This window comes from Artemia franciscana, chromosome 17, assembly GCF_032884065.1.
Source record: "Artemia franciscana chromosome 17, ASM3288406v1, whole genome shotgun sequence".
In the NCBI taxonomy this organism is placed as follows: domain Eukaryota; kingdom Metazoa; phylum Arthropoda; class Branchiopoda; order Anostraca; family Artemiidae; genus Artemia; species Artemia franciscana.
In genome coordinates, this window is record NC_088879.1 from 28,777,731 (window position 1) to 28,791,354 (window position 13,624).

General features: G+C 35.6%; 1 protein-coding gene across 1 annotated transcript in view; it reads right to left on the bottom strand.

The window, feature by feature from the left end:
* Nucleotides 1-5,174: 5,174 nt before the first annotated feature.
* The window catches only part of LOC136038113 (uncharacterized), a 33,811-nt gene continuing 25,361 nt past the window's right edge, over nt 5,175-13,624 (bottom strand). Inside the window, exons 3-4 of the mRNA XM_065721134.1 lie at nt 12,889-13,043; nt 5,175-5,404 (exon numbers count right to left, since the gene is read on the bottom strand). Of these exons, the coding sequence (XP_065577206.1) occupies nt 5,276-5,404; nt 12,889-13,043 (284 nt within the window). The 3' untranslated portion in view covers nt 5,175-5,275. The remainder of the gene's footprint in view (nt 5,405-12,888; nt 13,044-13,624) is intronic.

Below are 13,624 nucleotides of genomic sequence, written 5' to 3' on the forward strand. Positions count from 1 at the left end.
TTTTCTTCAAGACCTTTTCCAGGATTTCCTTAGTTCTTACGTAATAGGAGAATGTTTACTTATGTTAGGGATGACGTGATCTTGCGTGACATGCTAGACTTGGGGCCCATGGGGAGACTCCACTTGTAACTGAGCACGGCGCACACGTGGGATGTTACACAATGACAGTATAGAAATCGGTGTTATATAATACTTTCTGAGATTCTTTTTTCTTTCAGTGCGTTTTTCTGAGGGAACCTTTACGTTCTAATGATTTTTGTCCCCATTAGGATTCGAAAGAGCCATTTTCATCCAATGAAACTGCGCTCTAGACAGATGAAACAGCAATATATATCTAATACTATGATTCAGGAAATAGATTCTAAGAATTAACCAATTCCACACGCAGAAAATTCCCATGTCCCGTTCGCTAAAACGATGAAGCTATTGATTACGAGTTCCCATATGATTGCAATAACTGACATGCAGAGTGGAAAATCGATCTTTATGGTTATATTTGAAGTGAACTGCTTGTTAAGCAATGCTTTAGTACGGTATTATAGACCCAGACCAACTGATTATTGACTTCTTAGCGATACGATCCTAGCCTTTTGGAGGGTTCTCCTTGGAGAATTTCTAAAGATATTTAGTTAGAGAATAATATAAACTTGTTCAAAGCACAGGAAAATACTCCTTCTTAGAGAATGTTTAGAGATATTTTCTTAGAGAATGATCTAAGTTTGTTCAAAATATAGGAAAATGAGGGGCAAAAGACATGTGACTTAATTCTATATTTTGTTAATTTTCTCTTGGTATTATTTTCTCTCAATTCCCAGCCTGTGCCATCACGCGGCTGACCCACCACCTAACGAGCAATTCCTGCGGCCTCACTAACATCTAATCTCACCGGGGCCCTAGAAACCAATTACAATGGGACTCTAGTGACAATTCCAGCAGGAACCCTAACATTCAATTTCCACCGGGGCCCTAGCAACCAATTCCACCGGGGGATGACTAATTTCATCACCAGCGCACATCTAGAAAGATTTGATCCTCTTTTTGACTTGAAAAGAAAATAGAAAGGGACGCTTATTTTCTCCAGAATTGAATCTAACGACATGGTAAATAGCGATTGATCAATTTTCGACTAGTCATAACAGTGTAGAAGTGCTGAAGGACCAAGAAATGTACAATGATGACCAAACATGGCAAAGTGATTGAGCAGACTATGGGATGATGATCAAAAATTGATAATCAAACATGAACTTTACTGTATTGGCTTGCAAATCATTCGTTACTGCAACATGAACCAAATGGGAAGTTCACAAGGACCTATAAAATGCATAAAATCACACGCTTAATCCAAACAATCAAGAAATCACTCAATATACCAATCATCTACTCATAAGAAGCGTCAAAATAAATGTCTATGTTGCTGTTTTCGTTGTAGGACAACCCACACCTTTAGAAACGAATGTGCTACCATACGGCATTACTGCCTCTGATGCAGGAGGTTCAATACGCGTATAGTTTTTCGATAATTCCACATTTTTTTCAAAATCATCATCACTATTCTTCACTACATTTGCATTACCCATTATTCCCGTTATAAGGCTTAGTTTAATCTCCACTGGAAAATGATCTGACCCTATGATACTTAGAACCTCAACGCACATTGTGTATTTCACAAGCTCGAGCCCAACCAATATATAATCAATTATGCTTGGATTTTTTCCTGACAGACAGGTAAACTCACCCACCTCTGCATCCTTACCAAATCGTCCATTTCCAACCACAAGAGAACTATCAGAGCATAGCTCTAGAGGCCTCCTACCCCAGCAATTAACCTTTCTTTTAAAGTCCTTGCTACTTCTAGATGTCTTATAAATATCAGGTATCAAATCTGGCGTTCCTACAAAAGAAGCTTCATTCATTTCATTACACAACCCAATATAAGCGTTAAAATCCCCCACAGCAAAAAATAATCATTTTCATATCGACAACGTAAATGTCTTATCTCTTCCTCAAGCAGATCCCATGTTGATTCATTACTATATGAGCTATTCTGAGGAGCTATATATACCACTCTAAGCATCAATCTTTTGCCCTTTGTAATAGGAATTCGAACCCATACAATGTTTTCTGAATTGCTAGGAATACGTAAATAATTTTGTAAACAACCCTGCTTAATTAACACTAAAATACCACCATAATATCTCATATTTCCAGCCGCTTTTCTAGTATCTTTTTCTACTCAAAAACCTCTGAAATTTGGCACTGAATCTTTACTGTGTCACGTCTCTATTAAAGCAATAACATCCACATCATGTAAATCACGTAATATATGGTCTATCTTATTTTTTCCACCTTGGATATTCCATGTAACTATACGCAAAGGGTGTCCATGACTGTAGTGTCCCTATTCACTTGGCAACAAAACATCATGTGCTGGTAGGACATACGGCGAGATGGGATCTTCACTATGTGGAAACGAAAGTCGATGGTAATCACTAGTATATGCAGTAGCCGGGTTCTTTGATGGACCTTTATAGTTAACTTCTCTTCTCACAACATTAAGAATGTCACAACGGTTCTTGTCTTCTGGACTAATGATTTCACTAACTTTTCTATCTCTTTTTTCAATATTATTCGTAGCTTTAGGAGATTTTCTAGTTTTTTCAGTAGACCTTGGTGCGCTTTTGGAGCATTGTTGTGAAAGATCTTTTATATTGAGCTTCACCACCGTTTCGGTATCGTTCTCAGAATTTTCTGATACCGACTCACAACCCTCAAAAAAGTCCATTCTTTCAGCCACTGATTCAACCGGATTATTTCTTTTTGCTAACGTTTCTCTATTCTGCCAGTTTAGCTTAACGTTTTCCCTGTTGGATACTACCTCTTTCACGCACTTGGAGGAGAAGTCGAAAATAAACATTTTGTCATCTATAAACAATTTTCCCCCCTCAGCTTTGCTTGGTGGCGCTTAGAAAGAGCATCATTCAAGACCAATTTCAAATGCTTGCATGCTTCCCTTTGCCTTTGGGTGTAATCTGGAGCTGCCGATAACCCACTTCTCTTTAATATAGGGTTAGATCTCAATATAACACCACAAATTTCAACTGGATTTAGTTTTAATACCACTGGACCAGAACGAATTCTAAACACATATTTCACATCATAGCGGGAAAGGCCTAAATTGGGTATGTACTTATTCAGAGTCTTAAGAATTTCTTTTTTCAGAGTAGTCGCTGCCGCATTAATGGGAGGAAAGTTATAGAGTACTATATTTGACCTTCTAAGTTCTTCCTCTAAAGCATCTGAGTAATGACTAGTTGCGCTTAAATACTTTCTCAATACCTCGATTTCCTTTTTCATCTCTTCATTAGCTCGTGCATTTCCAGCCAATTTCTCATTTATGGCAGCTAATTGGCTTTCAACTGAAGTAACTTCAGTTAGAACTTCAGGAAGCGTCTTTTCCAATGTCTCAGTCAAGCAAGGCATTAGGTCCAACTTGAAATTAATTTCTTCTAAAAACTGAGCGCTTGCTCCTCCTTCAATATATATTTCAAGGGAAAATTAATTCTTAAGGGAATAGTGGCAATAACCATTAACAAACGACCGCCGATGATTAACTCTTTTTTACTAATTCTGGGATAACTCGTTTCTAACTCTTAATTCCAAATTTCAATCTTATCCATAGTTACTATTGCAATCAAATAGTCATCTGATGGTTACAAAATTGTTCACAAAGAAGTTCTTTATCGGTATCCAATTTAATGCAAGTTTCATCACCGTGTATTTCACTTGAAATATTGTTCTTTTTTTATAAGATGTTCACTCGACGACTGCTGAATGAAAACTGAAATATTAATATTTGTCCGTTTATTTTTACCAGAGGCTTTTCATGTGGATGGAGGTGGTCAAATAAATTTTTGAGGTGGCTCAGTCCTGCTTTTCAACCAATTGCTGCCGAAAGTGTTGGTACTGGCTACAGTGTCTTTAAGAAATTCTTATTCTAGTTTAACGGCCCTTGTGTTTTAGCAGTTGTTTTGAAACAATCTTTAGATAAATACAGAATTAGTTCTAAGGGAAAGACGAGTGGGGCTTGGAGGTAAAAATTGATATACAATCCTCAGGGCCGTATCTAAGACTTGTGTTGTGGGGGCAGGGGAGGCTTCGGAACAGGCATAGTCATTAGAATCTGAGTGCAAAGGAGAGGAGATAGATTTACAAGCAAATCCTGTTGAAGACGATCTTAATTACTTATTGACTGACTTAATTGAAGACGATCTTAATTACTTATTGACTGACTTAATTAATTAATTAATGACTAAAGACTTAATGACTGAAAGCGACTTGAATGTTCTGCTATTATGATCCATTGCTTAGTTAATCAAAGTCAACAAAGTGTTACAAATCCCTTTTTTACTTGTATTCGGTGCTTTGATAAATAAATGAAAACTAACATGCATATGATCTGATAAATGTGGCTGAATGCGACTTTTTAAATATACAAGGCTGTTAGGGTAAAATTTTTTAGGTTGAAATATAGAAAATAATGACAATATGATTTTACTCCAAATAGTCTTTTTTTTTTTTTTTTACAGAATTGATATCCGAAATCAGGCACGGTCAAAGTGCTGAGGTATTACCTTAGGCACAAAATTACTAAAGGGATAAACTAAACTAATAATTGCAACTGTAAACAATGACGGGGCTTACCTTTTTTAAGCCCAGGAAATTCAAAATCATCAAATCATTTCTTAAAATCTGAAAGTAATGCTTAAAAAGAAATGCTCAATCGGTCTTGTAGCCTCAGTGCAGCTCTAAAACACCAATTTTATCCTGTATCTAGGAAGTACCTTATTTTACCAAATTTACCTTATTTTACTTACAGAGTTTTTATTTTACGGTAATTTTAAAACGCTAGTATCAATCAGGTAAAATTTAAGTGTATTTTCGGACCAACTCCAATTGAACCAATTTATTTTGATGTCGTCAAAACAAATAAGTCTAAAGCAGTATATATAGCTCTAAAGATTTGTATCTATAACTCTAAAGAGTACATATCACTAATAGACGATTTTAAAAAATATTGCTTCATCATTAGACATTATACCTCCTAAGCTAAAAAAAAAATAAACTACTAGAAAATTCTTCCCGAATAACCCTCTCTACTTCTTTTAAAGCAACGATTTTATTCAGAACAATTTATTTAGAATTGTCTCATTTCTCTATAGATGAAGTTAAAAATTCATTTATTTATATAAGTGACGAAAAACTATAACAGCATCTACTATTCAGTATAACTTGTATTATGGGGATAACTGTCCAGGGGTGGTGCCTCCAAAAATGCATCTTTTGGCAGAGCGCCCTCCTTCTTTAGACGCTTTCTTTGATCTTGCATGATATGCATTCTTTTAGCCTGTGAATAGAAATAAAAGAATTAATTAACATTAGCCCTACATAAGAGAACCCCTACGTAATGATAGTTTCAAGAGTCTCTACTTTTTACGACTATAACTGCACAGCACTCTACTATAATTGCACTATGTTAAGGAATTTCATACTTTATTACAAATAATGATAAGGAAGTTCATTATTTTGTTCATAAATTTATATATGAACTTTTCTTAGTTTTACTTTATTCTTTAAAAAGTAATAGATATACATACAAATTTATTTTATAGTCTTGTGAATTAGTAATGAGTCATGTGAAAATGACTAGAAAACCGGAAACAATATGAATCAATTTTTATGGAAGAATTGAATTATATCAGCTCAGTTCTATTATCTACCAGGTTTTTGGACACCGTTTTTTGTTCAAAAACGAGTTTATATTAAGAATTTAATATTTGACAGATATTATATATGAATTGAATATTATAATTTCATTTACAATATGTAAACACGCTTTCGGTATATATATATATATATATATATATATATATATATATATATATATATATATATATATATATATATATATATATATATATATATATATATATACATATATATATATATATATATATGTATATATCTATATATATATACATATAATGTGTATATAAATATATATATATATATATATATATATATATATATATATATATATATAAATATGTATATATATATATATACATATATATATATATATATATGTATATATATATATATATATATATATATATATATATATATATATATATATATATATATATATACATATATATATATATATATATATATATATATATATATATATATATATATATATATATATATATATATATATATATATATATATATATATATATATATATATATATATATATATATATATATATATATATATTTATATATATATATACATGTAAACACGCTTTCGGTATCACCTCATTAGTACACAAAATATATTTTAAGAGTGACGATACAAACTGATTACAAAATTTACAAAATAGTGATAACTATAGACAAGGCCGTATCCAGAATATTTTTTTTTTTAAGGGGGATAACTTTTTCATATTTGTGGAGGAGGAGGCACAAGAAACTTTAAAAAATGCATCAAAACTCGGTAATGTGAATTTTTGTTTCTTTGTTATCTATAATTTTGTTATCTATGAGTCAATAATTTTTTGGTGTGTAAGTGTGAGGGGGTTCAAACCTGGTAACCCCACCCCCTCTGGATACGGCCTTGACTATCGAATGGTATATTTTCGGATAATCTTACATTAGCTCTATAGAAAATATGTAAGAACGAGGGGTGAGTAGCCTAAAATGCCTATATGTATGCAGTTTTGAAGAATGAAATAGTTCTTCAACTGCACTATTAAAGGTAAAATAATTTGGAAGATTCTAACAAAAAGTTTTATATTCCATAATCAGTTTTTAATTTTATCATTATAAAACACTTAAAATTAGGACGATTACACCAGAAGAATGAAATAAATTTTCAATGAAAATACCAAAACGGGTATTTTTCATAATTGAGAGGGGAGAGGGAAATCTAGAGAGGGAACATCCACCTCTACAGACTCGAATGAGGGAAATCTAGAGAGGGAAGATCCACCTCAGCTGACTCAAATGAGCAGAAAATCAAACATTCGAATCTATAGAGCATAGGTCGACCATATCTGTAGTCAATAAGAAGGGGGACTGACCAAGACTGAAATATTAATATTTTACGTTTTAATTGACTAATATTTTTAGTTATTTTAATAATTAATACATCATTATATTAAAATTAATAATTTTAATCAATGTTAATATTTTACATGATTAATCGTCTTAAAATATATGATTAGCAAGAAAAATATTTTATACAATAGTAAAACTTAACAGAAGTGAATAAATTCACATCAGCGCAACCTGATCACACAATTCAAGACAAGCAATTTACAGGTAAGATAGTGGTAATTTCCTCTTTGTCAGAAGAGTATACGACCGAGTTGCACGTGCACCCCAAAACTACCAGAAATAATGCTCTTTTTTAGCCGAAAACTTTCACTAAATATGCCCTGAAATATTGCTGATTGTGATGCAGTCCCTTCAGTAGAGTTTTACTTTTTTTTAAAATAGCGCCCAAACATAAATTTATGTGCACTTGGGTTTACCAAAAGAATAAAAAACAAGAGCTAAGAGCTCATATGGCACTTGAGACGAGGCAAGAAGAGCTAAGAGCCAAGAGATCATATGGTATGAGCTCTAACAAAATTCTATGAATCACTAGATTGATTTAAAAGGAAAATAAGAGGCTTAATGCCGGTCAGTATTTAAAATAAGAGCTCTGAGTCACGATGTCCTAAATATCAAAATTCATTAAGATCCGATCACCCACTCGTAAGTTATAAATACCTAGTTTTTTCTAATTTTTCCTCTCCCTTTAGCCCCCAAGATGGTTGAATCTGGGAAAAAAAACTTTATTAAGTCAATTTGTGCAGGTCCCTGACACGCATACCGATTTTCATCGTCCTAGCACGTCCAGAAGCACCTGAATCGCCAAATCACTGAACCCGTGCCCCCAACTCCCCCAAAGAGAGCGAATCCAGTACGGTTCCGTCAATCACGTATCAAGGACATTTGCTTATTCTATCCACCAAGCTTCATCCCGATTCCTCCACTCCAAGTGTTTCCCAAGATTTCCCCCTCCAACTCCCCCCAATGTCAAATATCTGGTCGGGATTTGAAATAAGAACTCTGAGACATGAATTCCTTCTAAATATAAAATTTCATTAAGATCCGATCACCTATTCGTAAGATAAAAATACCCCAACTTTCCCGTTTTCCAACGATTCCGGTTTCCCCCTCCAACTCCCCCCAATGTCACGGGATCATGTCAGAATTAAAAATTAGAGCTTTAAAGCACAATATCCTTCTAAATACAAAATTTCATTAAGATCTGGTCACCCTTTCGTAAGTTACAAATACCTCCATTTTCAAAATTACCCCCCCCCCCCCCAACTCCACCAAAGAGAGCAGATCCGGTCCAGTTATGTCAGTCACGTATCTTAGACAGGTTTTTATTCTTCCCACCCAGTTTCATTCTGATCTCACCGCTTTAAATATTTTCTAAGATTTTCGGTCCCCCCAGCTGCCCCCCCCCCCCCATTTAAGCTGGATCCGGTTGAGATTTTAAATAAGAGATCTGAGTTACGAGGTCCTTCTAAATATGAAGTTTCATGAAGATCTGAACACTCCTTCGTAAGTTAAAAATACGTCATGTTTTCTAATTTTTCAGAATTAACCCCTCCCCCAATAGAGCGGATCCATTCCAATTATGTAAATCACGTATCTAAGACTTCTGCTTATTTTTCCCACCAAGTTTCATCCCGATCCCTCCAATCTAAGCGTTTTCCATGATTTTAGGTTCCCCCACCCCAAACTCTCACCCCAATGTCACCAGATCCGGTCGGGATTTAAAATAAGAGCTTTGAGACATGATATCCTTCTAAATATCAAATTTCATTGAGATCTGATCACCCGTTCGTAAGTTAAAAATGCCGCATTTTTTCTAATTTTTCATAATAAACCCCCCCCCCCCCCAAATACCACAAAGAGAGCGGATTTGTTCCGGTTATGTCAATCATGTATCTAGGACTTGTGCTTATTTTTCCCATCAAGTTTCATCCCGATCCCTCCATTCTAAGTGTTTTCCAAGTTTTAGGTTTCCCCCTCCCAACTCCCCCCAATGTCACCAGATCCGGTCGGGATTTAAAATAAGAGCTCTGAGACGCGATACCCTTCTAAATATCAAATTTCATTGAGATCCGATCACCCGTTCGTAAGTTAAAAATACCTCATTTTTTCTAATTTTTCAGAATTAACCCCCCCCCCCCCCACCAAATACCCCAAAGAGAGCAGATACGTTCCGGTTATGTCAATCATGTATCTAGGACTTGTTCTTATTTTTCCCAAAAAGTTTCATCCCGATCCCGCCACTAAGTGTTTTCCAGGTTTTAGGTTTCCCCCTCCCAACCCCCCCCCCCCAATGTTACCAGATCCGGTCGGGATTTAAAATAAGAGCTTTGAGACACGATATCCTTCTAAATATCAAATTTCATTGAGATCTGATAACCCGCTCGTAAATTAAAAATACCTAATTTTTTGTAATTTTTCAGAATTACCCCCCCAACTACCCCAAAGAGAGCGGATCCGTTCCGGTTATGTCAATCATGTATCTAGGACTTGTGCTTATTTTTCCCACCAAGTTTCATCCCGATCCCTCCACTCTAAGTGTTTTCCAAGTTTTAGGTTTTCCCCTCCCAACTCCCCCCCCCAATGTCACCAGATCCGGTCGGGATTTAAAATAAGAGCTCTGAGACACGATATCCTTATAAATATCAAATTTCATTGAGATCCGATCACCCATTCGTAAGTTAAAAATACCTCATTTTTTCTAATTTTTCAGAATTAGCCCCCCCCCCCAACTACCCCAAAGAGAGCGGATCCGTTCCGGTTACGTCAATCATGTATCTAGAACATGTGCTTATTTTTCCGACCAGGTTTCATCCCGATCCCTCCACTCTAAGTGTTTTCCAAGTTTTAGGTTTCCCTTCCTAACCCAACCCCCCTATGTTACCAGATCTGGTCGGGATTTAAAATAAGAGCTCTGAGACACGATATCCTTCTAAATATCAAATTTCATTGAGATCCGATCACCCGTTCGTAAGTTAAAAATACCGCATTTTTTCTAATTCCCCCCTCCATAATTTAACCCCCCTCCCTAACTACCCCAAAGAGAGCAGATCCGTTCTGGTTATGTCAATCATGTATCTAGGACTTGTGCTTATTTTTCCCACTAAGTTTCATCCCGATCCATCCACTATAAGTGTTTTCCAAGATTTTAGGTTTACCCCTCCCAAATCCCCCCAATATCACCAGATCCGGTCGGGATTTAAATTAACAGCTCTGAGACACGATATCCTTCCAAACATCAAATTTCATTAAGATCTGATCAACCGTTCGTAAGTTAAAAATACTTCTATTTTTCTATTTTTTCCGAATTAACAGGCCCCCCCACTTCCCCCCAGATGGTCAAATCGGGAAAACGACTATTTCTAATTTAATGTGGTCCGGTCCCTGATACGTCTGCCAAATTTCATCGTCCTAGCTTACCTGGAAGTGCCTAAAGTAGCAAAACCGGGTCCGACAGAATTTGCGATTGCTATATGTCACTTGGTTAATACCAAGTGATATAAAAATACGTCATTTTTTCTAATTTTTCAGAATTAACCCCCCCCCCCCCCAATAGAGCGGATCCGTTCCAATTATGTAAATCACGCGTCTAAGACTTCTGCTTATTTTTCCCACCAAGTTTCATCCCGATCCCTCCAATCTAAGCGTTTTCCATCATTTTAGGTTCCCCTACCCCAAATTCCCCCCAATGTCGTCAGATCCGGTCAGGACTTAAAATAAGAGCTTACACGATATCCTTCTAAATAATCAAATTTCATTGAGATCTGATCACCCGTTCGTAAGTTAAAAATATCTCATTTTTTTCTAATTTTTCAAAATTACCCCCCCCCCACCAAATACCCCAAAGAGAGCAGATCCGTTCCGATTATGTCGATCATGTATCTAGGACTTGTTCTTGTTTTTCCCACCAAGTTTCATCCCGATCCTGCCAGTCTAAGTGTTTTCCAGGTTTTAGATTTCCCCCTCCCAAATCCCCCCCCCAATGTTACCAGATCCGGTCGGGATTTAAAAGAAGAGTTTTGAGACACGATATCCTTCTAAATATCAAATTTCCTTGAGATCTGATAACCCGCTCGTAAGTTAAAAATACCTCATTTTTTCTAATTTTTCAGAATTACCCCCCCCCCCCCCAACTACCCCAAAGAGAGCGGATCCGTTCCGGTTATGTCAATCATGTATCTAGGACTTGTGCTTATTTTTCCCACCAAGTTTCATCCCGATCCCTCCACTCTAAGTGTTTTCCAAGTTTTAGGTTTTCCCCTCCCAACTCCCCCCCCCCCCCAGTGTCACCAGATCCGGTCGGGATTTAAAATAAGAGCTCTGAGACACGATATCCTTATAAATATCAAATTTCATTGAGATCCGATCACCCATTCGTAAGTTAAAAATACCTCATTTTTTCTAATTTTTCAGAATTAACCCCCCCCCCCCCAACTACCCCAAAAAGAGCGGATCCGTTCTGGTTAAGTCAATCATGTATCTAGAATATGTGCTTATTTTTCCGACCAGGTTTCATCCCGATCCCTCCACTCTAAGTGTTTTCCAAGTTTTAGGTTTCCCCTCCCCTCCCCCAATGTCAGCAGATCTGGTCGGGATTTAAAATAAGAGCTCTGAGACACGATATCCTTCTAAATATCAAATTTCATTGAGATCCGATCACCCGTTCGTAAGTTAAAAATACCTCATTTTTTTAAATTTTTCAGAATTAACCCCAGAATTGCTCCTCCTCCAGATGCGTGCATACTGCTTTGTAACTACATATATGGGTCTACAAAACGTGCAAAGCATAATTTTTTTTCAAATGTATCGAAGAATGGAATATTCCCTTCACCCGTTGAGATTCAGCATATAAAAATTCGCTTTGGGATCCTATAAAATCTAGTCAAAGTTATCTGTACTCTTAATATCCATTCAGAATGAGGTTGAGCAAACGTCAGAATTTTAGTCAGCCCATTCATAGTAAGTTTCACATCAGGCTATAGCCAGCACCAACAGTCAGTTTATTTATGCTTTATTCAGGAATTTCGCCACAGCCAGCCAATCAGAGATCTTCAATATTATTTTTTAGCTGTATAAAAATTTAACCACATGGTGAAAATTTTCTATCCCAGCTAGCCAGAACTTGTGAAACATAAATTTTATTATGGATGGGACTGACACTAGCTACAATTATGGAATTGAGGCATTTAACGATTATGAAACTTTATATACTCTTTTTATACACAGAACATTGGTCATACCCGTCAAGGTAAAAATTAGTTTTAAAAGGTTTGAAAATGTGAGGTCAAGCAAGTAAAGCCCCTTTCGTATTTTTCTTCCTCTTCCTCTGTTCTTATTTGTCCTCTTTCCCCTTTTTCTTCCCTTTTCTCTGTTTTCCCCTTCTTCCTCTGTCTGTCCTTATTTCAGTTGGATTGTTTTTGTTAACATTGTGCTTAATCCCTTACAAGCCGTATTATTGCAGTTGAATTGTTTTTGTTAATATTGTGCTGAATCCCTTACAGGCCGTATTATTTCAGTTGAATCCTTTTTGTTAACATTGTGCTTAATCCCTTACAGGCTATAGCCTCCAGGCATTTTTCAATGAAGAATGTATTTTTTTTTAATGGCTAGCTCAATCATTAAGTAATCATATCAATCATAATCCTATCATATCAATCTCAGTCACAAGTAAGTCTAGTTGTTGGCTAAATTTCAGTGTGAATTAACCTTTACCTGTTTTTCGCCCATTCTACATTCACGTAAATCATCATAGTAGTCTCTGCACTCCTTTAAATGTCTCGGGTGCCCATAAGCGGATACACACTTAAAATAGTTATTTTCAAATCTTGCACATTGTGGCCACGTATTTTGGATGAAAAGGGTTGAAGCTGCAAAAAAAAAATAAGTATATAGACAAATTATCTGCTTCTTCTTCTGTTATACACATCAGCCGTTTAGTATTCCCTACATAGCCATCTTCTTTTTACTTGACGTTAGTCAGTGGATCATTGGAACTTCACGTGCTTTCTTCAGACCCAGATAACAAGATTTTAATACTACCGGGATATTTGAGCCAATAAGTATTTCATAGACTTTTTCAGCCGATTAGAAAAATCCATTGAAAAATGTGATAGGGTCAAATTAAAGAACAAAAATAAAATGGTAAAGATAAAAAATAATATTCATTCCCGCCTGTGACAACAGGTAATAGTATGTAAAAAAATATAGATAAAAGACCTCAGGACAAAATATAAACAAAAGAAACCTTAAAAAGAAACCCAAACTAGTGTGTTTTTTTTTTCATTTTATCATGTAAAACCAGTTTTGTCTTAGAAATTAATTACAGTTAAATTAGTACTAGCTAAATCACGGTTTCTACAAAATCGCATCGTGTAATGGACCTTTGGCTAGATGAATAGTTAGACATTTGTATTTTTTTTTTTCTAAAACTACACTTCCTTTCTATGAC